Source organism: Drosophila navojoa, chromosome 5 (assembly GCF_054131105.1).
Source record: "Drosophila navojoa isolate 15081-1374.11 chromosome 5, UAZ_NAV_1.0, whole genome shotgun sequence".
Taxonomy (NCBI): Eukaryota; Metazoa; Arthropoda; class Insecta; order Diptera; family Drosophilidae; genus Drosophila; species Drosophila navojoa.
The window spans coordinates 9,171,349-9,190,967 of record NC_142893.1 but is presented as its reverse complement, the minus strand read 5'-3'; the positions used below and the strand labels follow the sequence as shown (position 1 = coordinate 9,190,967).

The 19,619-nt window shown below is 42.3% G+C and overlaps 4 protein-coding genes across 11 annotated transcripts in view; 1 reads left to right on the top strand and 3 right to left on the bottom strand.

Annotated features, from left to right (window-relative positions):
* The window catches only part of LOC108653694 (uncharacterized), a 94,348-nt gene that overhangs the window by 59,731 nt on the left and 14,998 nt on the right, over nucleotides 1-19,619 (top strand). For 6 of the 8 annotated variants that reach the window (XM_089262677.1, XM_089262675.1, XM_089262674.1 and 3 more), the window contains exons 4-6: nucleotides 7,957-8,769; nucleotides 8,889-9,276; nucleotides 9,357-10,417. In XM_089262677.1, coding sequence (XP_089118803.1) covers nucleotides 7,957-8,769; nucleotides 8,889-9,276; nucleotides 9,357-10,417 — 2,262 coding nt within the window. The remainder of the gene's footprint in view (nucleotides 1-7,956; nucleotides 8,770-8,888; nucleotides 9,277-9,356; nucleotides 10,418-19,619) is intronic. The other 2 variants (XM_089262680.1, XM_089262679.1) reach the window with 1 other exon arrangement.
* Nucleotides 812-1,979, bottom strand: LOC108653700 (chymotrypsin-2). Its single transcript, XM_018104418.3, has 3 exons — nucleotides 1,595-1,979; nucleotides 1,258-1,531; nucleotides 812-1,196 (listed from the first exon to the last, which is right to left on the bottom strand). Exons 1-3 carry the CDS (start codon nucleotides 1,867-1,869, stop codon nucleotides 819-821), a joined length of 927 nt encoding a protein of 308 aa, XP_017959907.1. The 5' UTR covers nucleotides 1,870-1,979; the 3' UTR covers nucleotides 812-818.
* LOC108653701 (chymotrypsin-2) lies at nucleotides 2,351-4,421 on the bottom strand. Its single transcript, XM_018104419.3, has 4 exons — nucleotides 4,154-4,421; nucleotides 3,182-3,518; nucleotides 2,810-3,086; nucleotides 2,351-2,748 (listed from the first exon to the last, which is right to left on the bottom strand). The coding sequence occupies exons 1-4, from the start codon at nucleotides 4,194-4,196 to the stop codon at nucleotides 2,395-2,397; spliced, it is 1,011 nt and encodes a 336-aa protein (XP_017959908.2). The 5' UTR covers nucleotides 4,197-4,421; the 3' UTR covers nucleotides 2,351-2,394.
* LOC149091014 (neo-calmodulin) lies at nucleotides 12,467-13,215 on the bottom strand. Its single transcript, XM_089262049.1, has one exon. The coding sequence runs from the start codon at nucleotides 12,977-12,979 to the stop codon at nucleotides 12,524-12,526; it is 456 nt and encodes a 151-aa protein (XP_089118175.1). The 5' UTR covers nucleotides 12,980-13,215; the 3' UTR covers nucleotides 12,467-12,523.

The window sequence follows — 19,619 nt, the reverse complement described above, 5'->3', positions numbered from 1 at the left end:
GATTTGCATGCCGGCTTACAGCACTGGAGATGTGCAGGCGAGTCTAGGCAGGCGCATTTAATCAGCATGCGTAATAGTGGCAATACACTGATTCATAATTCAAGAGCAATTATAGTTGTTATCGCAAATGTATTCTAATTGAAGACTTAGCTGGGCACTGATTGGTCTGACATGCCTCAAAGATAGGCTAGAAGTTTGATGAATTCTTATGTCCTGAAGCGTGCAGGAAATACTTTGATGTATGAAGCTTTCAAGATCTGCTCTATAATTTGAGCTATTAAACTCTTGAATCTGGGCTTGCCTGGGAATAAACTAGAATAAGGACTTGGTAAAAGGTGTATAAGCTCAAAGCCTATTCAAAGTTCACTCTGGGAATTCGTTTCATTCTTCAGTTCATAGCCTTGCCCAAGCCTCTAATCTAATAGTCAAAAAAAGTGTATATCTTGAGATCTAACTGATTTTAGTGATCAAAGTTTATATCATGTCACTATAGGTTTTCTTCAAATAGTGAAATATGATTTCTCCCTTAGCCTAGTCTCAGAGTGCCTTGGTCTAAGGCTCTGCGAATCATAGTTTTCCCTTTAGTCTAGGCGTACTGTACGATTCGCCGTAATACCTAAAGACTCAGCTCTGTTTGCACAGTTAAATGCTCAAAATTTACCCCTAGGGTTCAAGGTTTTCACTGGCGTTTGCATTAACTTTAGGGCTCGAACCTTGTCGAGGCCATGATTATGCGTCCATTCAACTTGAACCTTTGCCATGCCAGCTGCAAGCCTGACCCCAGGGTCTGCCCTTTTTTTTGTACAATCCAATACTTGTCAATGAGTATATTTACGTCTCAGCGCAATGCCTGAGAGCCACAGGAGTAGAATATAAGTGGTATGATTTGCAGTTGGCCTAGATGACGCGTTGTGTAGCGTATCGTTGATAAAGTCAATGTGATACCAAACATCCGTGTAGAGCGATGGCACTGCCCTTGCGCCGCAGCCCAGACGCTGCGATACGATGCCCACCAATGTATTGTTAGCCATCAGTGGTGCGCCCGTATCGCCCGCACATGGACTCTCGTCGGCGCCCAGTTCGAATCTGCCAGCGCAGATTGTCTCGGGATGCACAATTTCGAGTAATTTCTCACACGCCTCATGATCCAGTAGCGTAACAGATATATGCAGTAAATTACCAGATAATGGACCACCCTGTGAAGTGTGGTGCAGTTACAGTTTTCTAGTGGCTCAGTGGTTCAGTGGTTTCTCTTACCTTATACATGCGACCCCAGCCAAAGACCATATGCTCAACACTATAATTGGGAGCTGATTGGGGCAGTTGTACGATATCGATGTTGGGATTATCGGTTGGCCATGATTTCGTCAGCTTCAAAAGCGCAATATTATGCTTGAAATTCTCTGTGAAATTTTTAGATACGGTAATTTCTTGAACGTTCCTCACGACTGTATGGGCGACACGAATCAGACGATTTGGCGTACCGCCGACTACGACAATAGCTCGGAGCTGGTGCGGTACCATAAAAGTGCTATGAATACAGATGCAGAGATGAGCAGATGTATCTCGCTGAGATATACTATATACACCTCACCTCATTGTACAGGTAGCAGCGGTTAGGACGTACCGCGGTGCTATTATAGTGCCAACGCAGAAATGATTGTCCCCGAATCGAATCTGTGGCGTACGCGAACGTATGGAGACAACATATTTGGCCGCGGCATGTGTCCGATTGTCCAAGACGGGTGAAGTCAGGCGTTTCGTACGCTTCAATATTTTGCTTTCGGCGCGCAAATTCGTTTCCAATCGCACAAAGAGCAGCAACAGCAGGAGCTTACAAAATATAACCGAACAATTGCAGTTGCGCATTTAAGTGTGTTGAGACGTTGCCCGCAAACATGATCTGTCGCATCGAGTACAGGCGATCGCGGGTGTGTGTCTGTAGGGAAAAGAGGGGTGGGCGTAATTTTTTTTGTGTTTTTTTTTTCTTTTTTAAGTTTGACAATAAAAACAAGTATGTGTGCTCGAAGAGATGCCCAGACAAATGGCAACAAACAGCTCATACTCCAATCTATACGATTATGCCTATGTTATTCTTGGAAACGGGGGAGGGTCGGAGGTAGCTATACGAAATATAAAGTATGTAACGCCCTGTGTTCCATACAGGCTAATTGCATACCCTCATCTGTTGTGAAATTCGATCTACGTTTAAAAAATGTAGAAACATTTTTATCGTTAAGAAAATAGGATGAGTTATGAGTTACAATGGGTTCAGTTTATCAGACAAGAGTTGTGAAAGAAACAACAGCAAACAAATGTGCCCAAGAGATTTGATAGATATAGACAGTGCTTATAAAATTGAACATACAGTATATTTACAGTGACTACATAAATTTAAAATACTAACACAGACACAGACAGTGAAAGCAGGACGATATTTGGAATGCATTGCCAGGATGCAGAATTTATTATACTGTTGATCCAGTCTTTATGATAATAGACATTCGTATAGACCGATGGTAGTGTGGGTCTGGTACAGCCCAAACGATAGCTGGCAATACCATAGACGACATTATTTCGTATCAGTGGGGCACCTTCGTCACCCTGACAGGGACTCTGATGGATGGCGGGGTCCTCATTCATGCCGCATAGCATTTCCTCCTTGAAGGTTCTAAGCATCGATTTGCAGGTGGACGTATCAAGTATGGTCACATTGATTTGCAAAATAATCGATGATAATGGTCCACCCTAATAGTTAGTATCGTAAAATAGATAACGATAATCGATTGCTAGGCTCCGCTCCGCTCACCTTATACATACGACCCCAGCCCAATACATAATAGCTTGCGTTGACAGTGGGATTCTTTCTGGGCATCGATATAATGGCAACGCCTGGATTTGTCGTGGGCCATGCTTCGGTTAATTTAAGCAGGGCAATATTGTTCGTGTTTTGGCTGGTGAAATTGATTGGTACATATATCTGTTTAACTGGCAAATTCACAGATTTGTTGTCGATGAACTTCAGACGGTTTGGTGCGCCGGCTACCACCATGATCGTACGACTTGGATATTTAAATTTGCTCTTACTACATGGGTACATGCAAAGATAGGAGAGAATATGTATATGAAGTCAATGCTTAATGCCAATCAATGCAATATGGTTTATTCAGTATCTACCCACTCCATGACGCAATGTGCAGCTGTCAAGACGAATCTGGGTGCAACTATCGCACCGCCACAATAATGATTATCGCCATAATATTTTTCCGGTATCCGTGAACGTATCGATATCACATATTTGGCCATCTGTAGTGTTTGATTCTTAAAGAAGTCAGGCGTTGATAGCCGTTTAACTCGATTTTCAGATAATATGGGATCCAAAAGTATTAATAGCAATAGTATCGTCTCTTTCACTGAACAATTTCGGCCGTTCATGTCCAGCTCCAACAGAAAATTTTGAATAAATTTCTTTCGGAATTTATCTGTTGACCACTGTTCCCATCCTTCTGCATTGCAAACTAATACAATTATTAGCACTTATTAATGCTATTCTCAATATTAATATGATTTGTATTGAATTTATAATACAGTTAGAACAAAAAACAAGTGTCTACTGTCAACTATTTCAAATGTATTTTGTGGAATATTTCGATTTTTTTAATGTCGTATTTTACACTACAAAAATATAAATATATGGAAGCATCATAATCAAGCGATGAGTGCTCGACTAGGATAAACACCCAGACAGAGCTGTTGCTCTCAGCATTCTTGTCTTATTGTCTATTGACTTGGCAATTTCCATTGGAAATCCATGGCATATATTGTGGCATATTCAATTAAAATCGATAACGATATGGTATAAATTATCGATAGCAGAATAAAGGACTTATATTGCGTATCCATATTGATGCATTCAAGTAAGGATCTATTCATGGATATATTCATGTAAATGTATATGTATTGAAAATATCAAATCTTTAGTCTTGTAGCTGAGCCTAAACGGTCAGGGTAGACGAGCAAAGGGAAAGACATGGATGGAGCGAGAGAGAGAGAGAGACAAGTATACTAATATGTATAGAGAGAGGAAGGCAAACACACTTATGGTCATACTTATATATTGGTTTTGGCTCTCTACCTAGCTCTTAACCATTACCTGTTATATAAATACGCACAACCAGTATGCCCGTAATGCCCATTTTCGATTGAAATCAATTTGATGGAGCTTCCTTCCCACTTAACGCAGCTTAAACTTGTTGCTATAAACAAATGCCAAATGGAGTTTGATTATTTGATGAACGTCGTTTCTATTTTTGATAGCATTTGGCATATGCCGCTCGGCTTGGCCAGTTGTCTATCAAGTGTTGGCCAAAACATACTTTTGCTGTAGTTAACGAGCAGTGTGAAGTCCTTTTCGTTCGTTTGTTGTTGTTTTTTTTTTTTATTGTGGCATTTGAAGTTGTTCGAGCGAGCAACCCGGCTCAATGTCAATTCACTTGACAGCTGTAACGGCTAAGCACTTGACTATTGTAATTTCAAATGTGTCAGAGAGCAGCAGCGGTCGGCAGTGGAGCAGGAGTAGGGATTGATGGTGGTGTTGATGTTGGTGTTGGAGGTGGTGCTGGTGGTGGTGGTGGTGTAGCTGACTGCTGAAGCTTTTATTGCTCGACTTCCCTTTGCTGCAGTCACAAACTCTTTCAGCTGTGTGTGTGTGTGTGTGTACGTGTGTGTGTGTTAGTATGCGTGAGCGCTCTCAAGTATGTTTTAAGCAAAGTTTGCGCATAAACTTTTTACCAAAAGTATTTGTGGCTCAAATATTTTCATTTGCCTGTGGCAGCTGCACCAAATAATTGCGGCTCTCACCCCGCTTACTCTCTCTGTCTGTCTCTCTGTCTCTTTCTGGCCTACGGCCACATCGTGACTGGCCGCTTCGCTGATTTGTGGCAAGCAAATTTATTGACAATTCATGGCGCCAGCATCAGCACCACCACCACCATCTAGAACCACTCAACAGCCACAAAAGCTGTTCAAGCGTTTTCTATTTTTTGCTTTCCTTTTTTATTTTTCATATACTTTTTGCTGTGTTGAACTTTGGCGCAAGTTTGTCGCAAGTTGCGCTTTCCGTCTGGCTGGGGCTGCGGCTGGGGCTGCGGCTGGGGCTGCGGCTGGGGCTGCGGCTGGGGCTGGGGCTGGGGCGCATGACAAACTGCCTGACCATTTAAGTCGTAGATTTTTCATTTTTCATCTTTAGCGGCGCCTCGAACTTGCGCTCGAATCTCTGCGCCCAGCAGCTGGCCAAAAAGACAACAAAGTTTAAATTAATGGCACTCAACTATTAGTAAAAATTAAAAAGCCAAGGCGTTTGCCTAGAGAGAGAGAGAGAGACAGAGAAAGATATACTGATGTGTAGAGTGAGCAAACTTGTGCTGGGCGTGGCTGTAACGCCCATTGTTTTTGAGGCAAGAAAGCGGCAGCAAACTGTGCGCCAATTAGCGCTGACAGCGCTTTAAGTCAAGCAACAGGCCAAGGCGGGCCAAAGTGTGTGAGAGCGAGAGAGAGCGCAACAGTGAGCATGTGTGTGTGTGCGTGTGTGCAATAAAACTTTTGTCTACATGACATGGAAATGCACTTGCACTTGGCCAAACAAAAAGATGGCCAAGCAAATATGATTGCAGCTGTAACGGCTGCAACAGCTGCTGCTCTTAACTTGGCCAGCAGGTTGTGGCTTAAAGTGTCAGCAGCTGCACACATTTATAATAAATGTATGCAATAGTGTTAATAAATTAATTGCACTGATTTGTATATGAGAAATGTGACAGTGTATATGTGAATGTGTGTGTGCGTGTGTGTGTGTGTGTATAAATTAATTTGAATTCATTGCGCAAGTCGAGCAGCTGTAAGTGCAAATACATGTCGCTCATACGCCGCCTTTGCTGCCACAAAATTAATTAAACAATTTTGCATTGTGCGTGGGTTCATTAAGGGGTCTGTGGAGGGGCGGGCGGCGAAGCTCCAGTTACTTGCGCGTCCTGCGGGTCAACTGTAAGTTTAGCCTGATGCATTGCTTTGCGCACGCTAATTGAATTAAAGACGTTCTTTCAGGGCAGCAATAATTAAAAGCGGTTGACCAATAATCAATTGGCAGCACAGCTGGAGACAGGTACAACAGCAACAGCTGACAGTTGACAAAGCAACAGCAGCAACAACAGCAGCAACAACAACAGCAATAGCAGTTAAAGGCCAGCAGCCAGGCAGCTCGGATGTGTTGTCCGCATTCGAGTAATAGAAATAAATTGGCGCCGCATGCAGCTTTGGGTTTAGCTTCAGCTTCATGGCGATTGTCTTGCCACGGCAGTCAAGTGGCACTCGTGCTTGCGTGTGTTAGTGTCTCTGTGTGTGTGTGTGTGTTGGCTCATGAATTGCCAAGTGCGCCCAGTTGCCAGGCAGCTGCTTAAAGCTAATGAAACGTTCGCTTGCGTGTGTGTGTGTGTGCGTATACTTTGCTCGCATCCCTTTATGTATTTGGGTATCTAATTTTTATTTTGTTATTCTCTCGACTCTTCGTTTCATTTCGTTTCGGCTCTGTTGCATGCCCCATAAAGGCGCACGTAATTAAATCTAACTTTATTAGCACATTTGTTCAAGTGCTTGAAGGTGTTGCGTTTCCATGCATGCGGCCAAAAGGCGAAAAACTAAACTAAATGGGAACACAACAAATGCCTTTATACCTGTCCAGGTGTGTGTGTGTGTTGGTGTGTTTAATTAAGTATATTTGAGTAGAGTAATTAGGGTTATTTTTATACAATTATTGTTGTTTGCAAAATGAAGAAAAATTAGGAATTCTAGAAATTTCCCATAGAAATTTAAATTAAATTTTTATAGCAAATTTTCAGTTAGAGGCAAATATATAAAATTTAAATATTTTTATATATAAAAAAAAAGTGTATACAAAAATTTATAGTATAAAGAAAAGAAATTTAAACATGTATTTATATTATAGATATATATTATATTTCTCATAAAAATATTTAAATATTAAAAACAGATTTCCATTTCTCTTCAAATTAAAAAATTTATAAATACAGCAATTTATTCGCATTATTTGTTTATGAAATTTGAGCTATTGTTAGATATAAATTTTAGATTTTACATTTATAGAATAAATCAATTTAAAACTCGCAATTTCAACAAATTAAAAGAATTTTAAACTTAATTTATCAAGTTCAACTATTTTATTAATTTGCAATAGTTTAAATGATATCGAAATGTACATATTAATTACCACAAATCCACTCTGCAAAATTCGACAATTATTTTACACTTTAATCCATTGAACTGTTAAGCAAACCCACAATTCACAGCATGTTTAATTTTACTAAAAAAAAAAAACAAGAATAAAGAAACAAAGCAAATTCCTTCCAAAACTGAAACTGAAATACAATTAGTTTTAGCTTTATTCGAGTCATGTATTTATATATACATACATATATACATAAACATATGTTGTTCGACTCTTGTTGTTGCTGTTAATTGTTGCTGAATGTTGTTGTTAATTGCAGTTGTTGTTAAAGGCCCAACCACCTGTAGCCACCAAACCACCAACCAACCAATCAACCAACCAATCAACCAACCAACCACTACACCACCCACTCTCTATATATCTCTGTCTGTTTCTTTGTTAATCCATCTGTGTCTCTCTTTCTCTCTCTCTCTCTCTCTCTCTCTCTCTGTTTCTCCATAAATGTGTTTCCCCACCAAGCACACACAAAAATAAAAAAAAAAAATGTTTATTATGGACAATATGCAATTAATATAACTTTCTGTACACATTTCTCTTGTTTTTCACAAAAAATAATAAAAATATAAACAAATTAAAATTCGTATATATGCAAAAAAAATAATATATACAAAAAAAACTAAATAAATATAAAAATACATACACACAACTTGCATATGCAGCTGAGCAGCCGAACAAGGCCACGCCCACTGGCCGCCTTTGCCGTACTGCGGCCATTGATGGCGGTGACGCAGACGCCGACACGATTGCTGGCTATGACGTCAAAGCCACTAAAGCAAATGATGCCAGAGATGACGATGATGATGATGATGATGACGCTGCAGCTGAACGATGGCGGCCAAGTGTGCTAAATGCAACAACTGTCGCACTGCCAGATAGCAAACAAAACCAAACAACAACAGCAAAGCATCAAAACAACATAAAATATACAACAACAGCAACAACAACAACAGCAACAGCAACAATATCAACAACCAGAGCAACGAGTCTTGAGAAGGCGCCACGCGCTAGCTTTTTGAACATAATGCAGCCACGGCTATCATTGAACGGCATGCTGAATCCACCATATCCATCGCTGATGCCATCACCGCGTCCTCTGTACCGTGATCATAGCTCCAGGTCCATCAATCCGCTGACTGCCTACGAGCAGCAAATGGCGGAGCTCGATGGCAGTTTCTATGGCAGCAATGCGGGCTATTTGGGCGGCAGTGCCGGTGGTGGCACCACCTGCACCAATCTGACTGCGGCTGGTGCTAATACAGGCGGTGGCGGTGGTGTTGGAGGTGCTGGTAGTGGTGGTGGTGGTATAGGTGCTGGTGCCAGTGGCACACAAAGTAATAGTGGTGGTGGTGTTGGTGGTGGTGGTGCCTTTCATACAACTGAACTTTCAATAACACCAACAATGGCAGCCGATGAGCAGTTCATTGATTTGGGTAGCCTGCGTCGCTTCTCAATCGATCGACAGAGCTTTCTGGGTAAGGCTGAAACACCGTCTGTATGTGTGTGCATAAACCCGCTCTCAAACCTTTGTCCTCTCACTTTATATCTACCATTTAATTTCAATCTCTCTCTCTCTCTCTCTCTCGCCTTGCAGATCTAGGCCCCAAGTTTGGCATGTCCCAGCCGAAATTCGGTCAGAGCGTCTCGCAACAAGGTTTCTTTACGTCGCATGACAGCCTGGCCACACCATGTGCATCCCGAGCATCGAACTCGCATATGGCCAACGTAAGCACTGCCTCCGAAATGGATTTATTGCACAACAACAAGCAACGCCCCAACAACAACAAGTCGCGCGGACGTCTGAAAACAATTGGCGGCGATCAGCCACTGCTGGGCACCTGGAATCGATCCACAGGCCGCGGCTCGCAGGATAACACGCTAGGTGGCGTCGGTGCTGGCGGCGCGTCTGCCGGCGGTGGTGCCACCAACATGCTCATGGGCCACACACAATATGGCGGCAACTACTGCAATGGCACAGATCGGTAAGTAACGGCATCTGCGTCTGCTCGAAGTTGATATTAGTGAGTGTGTGTGTGTGTGTGTGCTTCTCTCGTATTTACAGCTACCCGCGCTCACGCTCGCAACAGCACCACAATGCCGGTCAAGCAACGCACCACCCATACCAGCTGCAGCACTCGGCTTCCACGGTATCGCACCACCCGCATGCGCACGGCCAATCCGCACAAGGCGGGCCCGGTCCACCTCACGGCGGCCATCCACACCATCAGTCACATGGTGGCATTGGTGGTGGTGCTGGTGCTGCTGGCGGTGCTGGCGGCGGCCACTCAACCCAGCCGCACCACCAGAAACCGCATCGTACTGCCTCGCAGCGCATTCGCGCCGCCACAGCTGCCCGCAAGCTGCACTTCGTGTTCGATCCGGCGGGGCGGCTCTGCTACTATTGGTCCATGGTGGTGTCCATGGCCTTTTTGTACAACTTTTGGGTGATAATCTACCGCTTCGCCTTTCAGGAGATCAATCGACGCACCATTGCCGTTTGGTTCTGCTTGGACTATCTGTCCGATTTTCTCTATCTCATTGACATATTCTTTCACTTTCGCACCGGCTATCTGGAGGATGGGGTCCTTCAAACGGATGCACTCAAGCTGCGCACTCACTACATGAACTCGACGATCTTTTACATCGATTGCCTGTGCCTGCTGCCGTTAGACTTTTTGTATTTATCGATTGGCTTCAATTCGATACTGCGCAGCTTTCGTCTGGTGAAGATTTATCGATTTTGGGCCTTCATGGATCGCACCGAACGGCACACAAACTATCCAAATCTGTTTCGATCGACGGCCCTAATACACTATCTGCTTGTGATATTCCATTGGAACGGCTGCCTCTACCACATCATACACAAGAACAATGGCTTCGGCTCACGCAACTGGGTCTACCACGACTCCGAATCGGCGGATGTGGTCAAACAGTATCTGCAGAGCTACTACTGGTGCACACTGGCATTGACCACCATCGGGGATCTGCCCAAGCCCCGCTCGAAGGGAGAGTACGTGTTTGTGATATTGCAATTGCTATTCGGCCTGATGCTATTCGCCACGGTCCTGGGACATGTGGCAAATATTGTGACATCAGTGAGTGCGGCGCGCAAGGAATTTCAGGGTGAGTGTTACGCAAATTATGTTATATTCAATTTTAAGATCTACAGAATGATATTAACAGAAAAAAGTGAGCTTTTATATTAATCGATTATTATTTGATGCAATACAAAACGATAATTATACGATAGACGATTAGTTGGGAAAGGGAAAGGTAGATAAAATGTATACAAAAATATAAAAGCTATAAAGCCTAACGTATAAACTAATACAAAAGTCTTTCAGGCTTTTAGACTAAACAAAATAACGAAGAAAAAAGTTATGAAAAGAAAATGTTATCAATCAAAATGAGATTAAACCCTAAAGTGGCGTATGTAAATATCATTATGACTATATCCAAGCGAAAATAGTAAAAACGATAAGCAAACATGCTGAATATATTAAAAAGGCAACCAAAGCGGGCTTAAAGAGGCAAACCCAAACAAAGGGCTAAGCACACACGCAGCGCAGCTTCCACTCCAAATGTTGCTTGAAACTAACTAAGCTTTAAATGAAAGACGGAAAATAAAAAATAATGTGAGCAACATGTTTTCGGGCCCGAAACGAAAGAAAAAATAATTGTGAAACTCTGGAGAGTTGCATAAATCACAGGACAGAATGTTGAAATGTAATCATTATCCGTTGCATGTTGTTGGTTTTGCTTGGTATCCTTATCAAGACAATTTTAAGCTGGAATTTATAAATTGTTGTTGTTTCTGCTCTGTGTTGTGGCTTCAATATTTACGAGCTGTCTGAAACTGTCTGAAACTGTTGCTCAGAGCTAGGTCTGTTACGCACACACACACAGAGTGAGAGAGAGAGAGAGAGGGAGAGAGAGAGAGCGAGAGAGATACAAATACATATACATATGGGAACAATAATCCGCAGCCAAGATGCGGACAGACATGCAAAAGGACAGACGAATAAACGAATAACAGTATGGGATACATGCGAATAAAATCTGGTTGATGGTGGGCGGGGGGAAGGAAGGGGAAAGGCGCTTGGATACATTTGACAAAGCAGAACAATGAGCAAAGCCCTCGAAAGTATGCAAAACTTTTTGGCTTTGCCATTTCAGCTGCTTAAATTGAAGAAAATTTGATGCGAATGTGTGCGTGCCTGCGTGTGTGTGTGTGTGTGTGTGTGTGTTTGCAAGCAACTGTATACAATATATATTATTATATATGTATGTATATGGAAATCCTGACTGGCTTACGTTTAGATGTTTGCTCCTTTTTTATTTATATTTGTTGTTGTTGTTGTTGTTGTTTTTGTTGCGGCAGACAAGACACAGTTGGTGCTCATGCAGCTTGAACAAGCTCCTTGAGCAGTAGACTCTTGTGAGCTCAGTAGGCCATGCGACCATTAGCTAAATGAACTCGTTTATTTGCCCCATAAATAACTGGGCAAAAATGCAAGTGTCGCCATTGCAACGGCGACCGACTCTACTGTCCTTCCGGCCGGTGTCCTGTCGTTTTAATTTCAAAAGAACGCCCAAGTCAAATGGTTGGCAAGCAATTCAAGAAAATGAACAAAACTGCCCGGGACGGCGGGGGGACGGGACGGGCAGACAGCGGCATGGACTTTCATTAGGCGAACGTCAGCTGAAAATATTAAGGCCACTCAACGAGCCAAACGAACCGGACAGGCATGGAGAGAGAGTGAGAGAGGGAGGGAGAGGGAGAGGCAGACAGAGTCCCTTTCAGCAGTGGACATTGGCCGACTGGGAAGTAAAAGCTGTAGCCATTGCTTAGGGCAAACAAAGCAATTCCTCTAGCTGCATTGATGGGCGTGGCCAGAGTGTTGTCACCTCCACACGCACACATACACATGCTGCCACATGCAGCTTTAACATGTTTACACAACACTTTTTCATATGTGAGCCTGGGCAGAACGGGCCGAGGCGGGGCAGGGCGGGCAAGCCAAAAAGTCAGCAAGCAAAGCTCAGCGGCTTAATGGACGAAACGTGCTGCTGCATTAATTTCTGGTTTTATGCACTCAAAATAACAATTTTTTTTTCTTTTGTTTTTTTTTTTTCATATTTGCATTGCAGCAAATCTCAATTTTTATTGCCACACAGAATGCACACAGAAAATTTGCGAATATACATATGTATGTGTGTATGTATGTATTATTTATCTGAGAGCAGGTAATCAAGAAATGTTTGCAAATACACGCGATTTTCAAAGTTGCCAGAGATATCGGCCATCAGCATCATGCTATCCGCTTCGCTAATCGGTTGACCCATGCTGGCCATAACGATGACTATATCGTGTGCCTTGAAATAGCCCTCCTTGCGACGATCGAATACCGCGAAGGCCTTGCGCAAATTCTCCTCGCTGAACATTGCGTTCAGCTTTGGCGCCAGCAATTTAATGAACGCATCGAATCCAATATGGCAACAATCATCCTCAACTGCCTCGGCCATGAGTTCGTGGAGCTCGCCTTCGGTGGGCGGATAACCTACGTCAAACATGATATGATACAGCTGACGAATATCTATTTTCCCAGTCCGGTTCACATCGTGCTTGTCGTAGATCAAACGCAACTCATTTGTGAGCTCCCTGGATGCGGACGAGCGGGACATTCAACTGATACCAAAAATAAAGAAAACCGAATAATAATAATAGGAAAGTATATAACAATTTCTCAACAACGAAAAACCAACTGACAATCAACTCAGAGTCGCAACTTGAGCTCGAGGGCTAATAAAACACTTAGGTGACCGTTGCGCTTCGCTGAGTTGGCAACTTTTCACGTAGTTTTTGCTTCCTGGGTTTTTTTTTTTTTTTTTTTTTTTGGGTGGTGTATGCCACAGGCAGGCACAAGTTTGTGCCCCACTCCTTGCCCCTTGCCACAATAATAATACATCATATAACCATGAACATGCAACGAGAATCATCCATCAATTTGTCAATTCAGCAGCGCTTGCCGCTTCGAGTGCCTCCCGACCACAAGAAGCAAACAACGATGCTCAATGCTTCATGCCTAATGCCAGCTGCCCACAGCCTGATGCCCGCTGATGCGAATCGCTGAGCTGTGCGGCAAGCACCAAATAATAAAAAAAAAAAACATCCTCAAAAAGAAGCAAAAACATGACCAAAATCAAATGCAGCAATGTTTTTTTTTTTGGGTGACGTTCAAATGCTCTTCAAGTGCGGCCACGCTGCGTATGTGTAATGTATTTTGTTGAATATAACTCATGCGCAGCGTGAACCGCAATGCATCGAATTGTGTCAACAGCAAAGAGTTTAAAGAGTACAAAATAAAAAGCGATATGCCGAGAGCAATTGACGTATTGCTGCAAGTGCATTGTAATTTGAATGCTCAGCGCAGTTGAAAAAAAAAAAACTCTAAACGTTGTGCAACACTCAAAGTTTTTATTGAACTGAACAAAATAGCTGAACTTTAAATCTATGGCACAAAGACTAAATGAAATAAATATATATATATATATATATATATTCCCTCTTACATTTTCAATCCATATTCAATAATTGTAGAAAAGCTATCGATTGCATTTTCTAGTTGGCTCAATCTAAAATCATTAAAGTATAAAATGCCAAGTATAAATTATGCTTACGACTCACAACCCTAAAATACCCTTTGAATAAATTTTGCTAACTCCTAACCATAGTCATTCATTATGAAGAACTCTCTCTCTCTCTCTTTCTCTCTCACTCTCACTCTCTCTTCGCCTTCCAGCTTACGTTTCTCAACACTAAACTATTAAACTCAACACATAAATCTGTTGCCGATGACCTTTACGCACAGTTTAAAGTTGTTCTCAACTTCAGTAACTTTTCACTTTCTTCAATAAAACTTGAAATCCGGCTTTACATAATTTCTTTAGGTTGTCGTCGCATTCAGAATAGCACAATAATAACAACAACAACAAAAAGAAGCTGTCTAACTAGACTGTCATTAATCTTGAAGTTTGCTCAAGTGCTTACAATTCTTAAGATAATTTATATTCATTAAACTTTTACGCTCACTTTTCTGATTCAACTACACCTAATCCTTTTTTATAATGAGAATTTGCAGCATCTTCTTCTTCTTTCACGTCTGCTGCGTCTTCTCCGTTTGCTATAATTACGAACCCTGGAGCGTGACATTTTTGCGCTGATCTCTGATATCTCAACCTTTCGCTTGGCATTTAGAAACTTATTTAGCTCCTTGCTCATTTCACTTCTTTTTTTTATTTTCGTTGTTGTTGTATTTTTTGTCTCTTTTTTCTTGAGCTGCTTCCCCTTCTTTGCATTTCATCTTTCTCACTTGCAGGCAAATATCACAAATACCTCTAGTCATGGCTTAGGGCGCAACACTTTAGTGATGGCCTTCTGCTACATTAAGCAAACTCCCTCTGGCCAACAACTTAAAAACTTATATATTTACTTAGTAACACGCAGGCAGGCAGAGCGGGCGCCCTGCCAGCCAGCCAGCCATCCAGCCAGCTCCTGCTTCTCCTGCTTAGCTCAGTTGCGTTCTCATCCTGGTTTCATCAGGGCTTCTGCTTGTGCTCGCTCTTCTTGTGTTGCGCATGAAAATTGATTTTCAAATAGTTGGCCTGCCTTTTTTCAAATTTGATTGACGTTATTACATTACATAACATCACATCAACCGAACATACACACACACACACCCGCACACACACGTGCAGGGGACTTATACAAGCAGCTGGTTTAAGTTATTCATCCATTTAGCCCCACTTATGGAACGGCTGGCTGGCTGCCCCACTGCCTCACTGCCTCACTGCCTTCCTCTCTGACTGCCTGGCTGGCTGGCTTGCAACAACAAGTGGAAAACTGTCATTATATTTGAGTTATTGATGGTTTTTCAAAATCATTTTAGCAACAATGTTGTTTGCCTCACACACACACATACACACATACACACGCACGCACGCCTGCACACCCGCACACACCCTCACACCTACACAAGTTACATTCACGCTTAGTTAAACGCAGTGGCTGCGGCTTGTTAACGCTAAACAGGCGCAAACTTTAAATGCTGCCGCTGCTGCTGCTGCTGCTGCTGCTGCTGCTGCTGCTGGCGCTGCTGCTGCTGCTGCTGCCGCTGCTGCTGCTGCCGCTGCCGCTGTCGCTGCTGCTGCTGTCATTGCTTTTGGCGCTTGTGGCACAAATCCAGAAAATGCCTTTCGAATATGCCGTTCAAAATTATGTTAATTTGTTGCTAGCGCCGGGCCTGCCAGCTCTTGTGTAATTATTATTGTAAATAGTTTTTTATGCAAATTATGCGTCAGCAGCGCTGTCAACGCTTGTGATTGATGTTCTGCATACACTATACTGTGTATGTATGTGAGTGTGTATGTGTGGGTGAGTGTGTGTCTAGTTATTCGCTCTGTTGCTGCTGTGGCTGTGGCTGCGGCAACCTCAGCTGGTCACTTGCTTGTTCTGCCTTTGGCTGATGTTGTTTACTGCAATTAAAACAATTTATGCGCTCAATTTACTCATACAAACACACACACACCCGAAACTCTCTCTCTCTTACATATATATGCTCCTGCTGGGCACTGACTCTTTACTTAGAGATTTGTAGTGCTCTACGTGCAGCCATTTTGAGTTGAACCCGTTTCACCGCTTGCCATCTCACTCTAGCGCTCTTCATTTTTATTAGTTTTCGCTTTTTTTGCTCTTCTTTTTTTTACGTTTTACTTGCAGCAATTGTTGTTGCTGTTGCCTTTGCTCTCGCACAATGAGCGCGTGTCTAAAAATAGAAATGAGCGACGTACGCACGAGTTAAAGAGAGGGACGCACAAATTCGCATTCGCATTTCGCTCCTTCGCCTTTTGCCGTTGCCTTTGCCTTTGCCTTTGCCTTTGCCTTTGCTTTTGCCTTTGCTTTTGCCTTTGCCTCAGTCTTCAGTCAAGGCAGCGTCCATTATCCACTTTAACTCTGCCGCTTTGCCTGTATGGGTGAGTGTGTGTGCGAATTTCGTTGGTTTCAGCTGTTAGTTGTTGTTGTTGCTCGCTTCGCTGTTTGCTCTCGCTTGCCACAGCGAAACAACAACAACAAAAGCAACAGCAATGCTTCGTCGCCCGTCTGGCATGTGTATGTATGCGTGTGTGTGTGTGGGTGTGTGCGTGTCTGTGTGATTTTCTGTGAGTCTTTCTAGCTGTGTATTACTGTGTGTGTTTATGTTTGCTGCTGCTGCTGCTGCTTATGCCCTACAGCTGTAACCGTGAGTGCGCTTCTATGTGTAACTATGTGTGTGTGTGTATATATATTTGTGTGTGCGTGTATGTGTGTGTGTATATTCCAATCAATATTGTAGACGCAGTCGCCGCTGTTGGCCGCTTTTGCCCATTAAGCTGCATGTACGCCAACTTACCGTCGTATTTTTAGAACATGGCTGTTTTCTTGTTGCTGCCGCAGTTGTTGTTGTTGTTGTTGTTGTTGCTGTAGTTGCTGATGCTGCTACTGCTGGCATTGTGCGGCATGCATGTAGCTGCTCTTTAAGGGCAAAATATTCCATTATCCTTGAAAAGCGAATTTGCCAAGGATGTGGCGAGTGTTCTGACTGCAGCTGAAGCTGGCATGCGCATTGTTATTGTTATTGTTATTGCATCGCTGGCTAACGGAGCGCATTTATATTTGTTTGCCGCCCGAACAAATCTACGAGAGCATCAAGCATTACACATACTTACACACATAACATACAACGTTCAGCATTCAGCATTCAGCCAACAGCCAACAGTGAACAGTGAACAGCGTACAACAACATTCAGCATTCAACATTCAACATTCAACATCATCAGGCACTTCATCAAGTTCGCGTGCTCCAGCGGTAACCGCATATGCATAATTAATGATACAAATTGGTTTTTCTGAAAAACTTCAGACGAGTGCACATAAGAAAATCCCACCAACCGGGTTTTTTTTTCTTTTGCACAACGGATGCTATAAGTGCTTAAGCAAGCTTTTTCAACTATATTCAATTATATCAGCTTTTAAGACATTCCTTTTCGTCTCAATCACTCTCTCTCGTTCACCCACTCTCCCACTATTAAATCTTTAATATTTAATGCATTTGCAAATAGCTTTGAGGTGAAAAGCATATTTGAAATTTAAATGAATGTATATATGAAAATCGATTTTTTTTCTTCTAAATTTATAGCTGGAATAAGTTTAAAAATATTTACAATTTTTTTAAACAGAAAATAGGAATTTGATGTTAATTATTTTTTGGCTGAATGAGGCGAAAAAATAAATTAAATAAGAGATACAAAAATAGATTTTATAAATTACGTTTAATATTAATACAATATTTAGAAAAGTAATGAAAAACATTCCCAAACATCCTTTTAACTATATAAAGAATACTTATTCAAATTGCTCATATTACTCGCAAATATTTAATATAAACATATTACTCGCCCATAAATCAAATGGAAATCTGCGAACTTACAAACTTCTGCAGTTGTGAGGGGTTAATTTCGTGGAGCTCAGTTTTAAGCTCATGAAATTGATGCATTATTCGGCTGAAACTACTTCTGAATCATTTCCCATAACATATCAGCTCGATATTAAGTCATTTTTTCTTTTGCCAGCATCAACTTCCACTTATTTTTGAATGCAGTTCCGCCAAGAACTTTTAGTTTTTTCCTTTTTCATAGCCAGGGCTCGAAGAGCTCTTTGTTTTTAGCTCAGCGTGCAGGCGCTTGCACATCAGCGTCGCTCTTAAGTGGTTTCTAGTTAGTTTGCAATTTTCACTTGGCCAGTTACCCACAATGTTCACACACACCAACACTAGCATTTATATATATATGATATATATATGTGTGTATTCAGAGACCAAACACCATATAACCCTGGCTATCAGCATGGTTCATGTGCTTTTTTTTTTTTTTTTGTCTTGGGCTTATGAAAAGGCAGGAAGAGCAAGTTTTTGTCACGCATATTTACTGTTTGTATAAACTCATGGCACGCCCACACGCCACCCCTAGCTGCTGCAGCAGAAACTTGACTGCAGTTTGTTTGCCACAGACAATGGCCTGAACTTTTGCACCCCAGATTTTTATATTGTTGCGCCACAAAAGGCAAAAACTCACACATGCCAAGTTTTTTTTTTTTTTTTTTTTTTGTTTCTTCATATAATTTCTTCTGTTTTATTCTCTGTTTTTGCGCTTTCTTTGTTTTCTTTGGCGACACGCACTTAATCCCAAGCCCAGCGACAATTGTCTTGATTGCCAGCCTGTCGGACGACTTGTAGCTCGGTGGTCACAATTTTTGCCAGCCATTGAGCTCTTAAGACTCTAAATGCAATTATGGTTGTTGATTAGTGCTCAAGGTGGTCAGGCGCCGCAAATAGTATGTGTGTGTGCTACACGTTGATGCAACAAGAACAAGAGCAGAGGCAGCAGCCGCAGCAGCAGCAGCAGCAATGGCAGCAGCATATCAAAATGCGCCTGTGGCAACTGTGGCCAAGCAGAGCATAAAATGAAAAATAAATATGAGAAGAAAAAATGAAATGAAAGAAAAAGAAAAAGAAATAACGACAACGGCAAATCTGAAGAAAAATGTGTGCGGCCAAGATGTGAAGCCAAATGCAGTTTACAAAAACCCCAACAGCCCCCCTATGGCTCGGGCCGCCACCGAAACCCCACCGAACCGCAAAGCCCCTTGGCTAGCCACGCCCCAGCGCTGTGGCTTACTTCGGGGCAAAATGGCAAATTAAATTTTGTGTCGGCAAAATGCAACGGAATGGAAAAATGCGTTGAAAGCAGAATGAAATGCAGCTAAGGATAAAACTGGGCAGCAACAGCAGCAGCAGCAGCAGCAGCAGAGGCAGCATCAACAGAAGCAACAGCAGCCACAGAGAGCAGAAATTAAATCTCAAATAATTGCTACATAAACAACCGAACCACAGTTATTGAGCCGAGAACAAGCCAGACAATGGATATGCTTGTATATTGTCTATATATGTGTATGTATGTATGTATATGCATCTATAGGAGCTCTTTATTACTTTTTTGGGAATTTCGATTTGAATAAAATGCTGGCCTGGACTATGCAATTAATATTTAGATTGATTTTCAATTGTTAAAAAAGAATTCACAGAGCGTAACGTGACATGCACAAACAGAGCCAGCACACACACACACGCACACGCACACACACACACACGCGTACATACATCCACGCCCTATTCAAAGACCCTCACGTCGCTGGTTTCATTGCCGGAATGTTAGCGGTGTCATGCAGTCA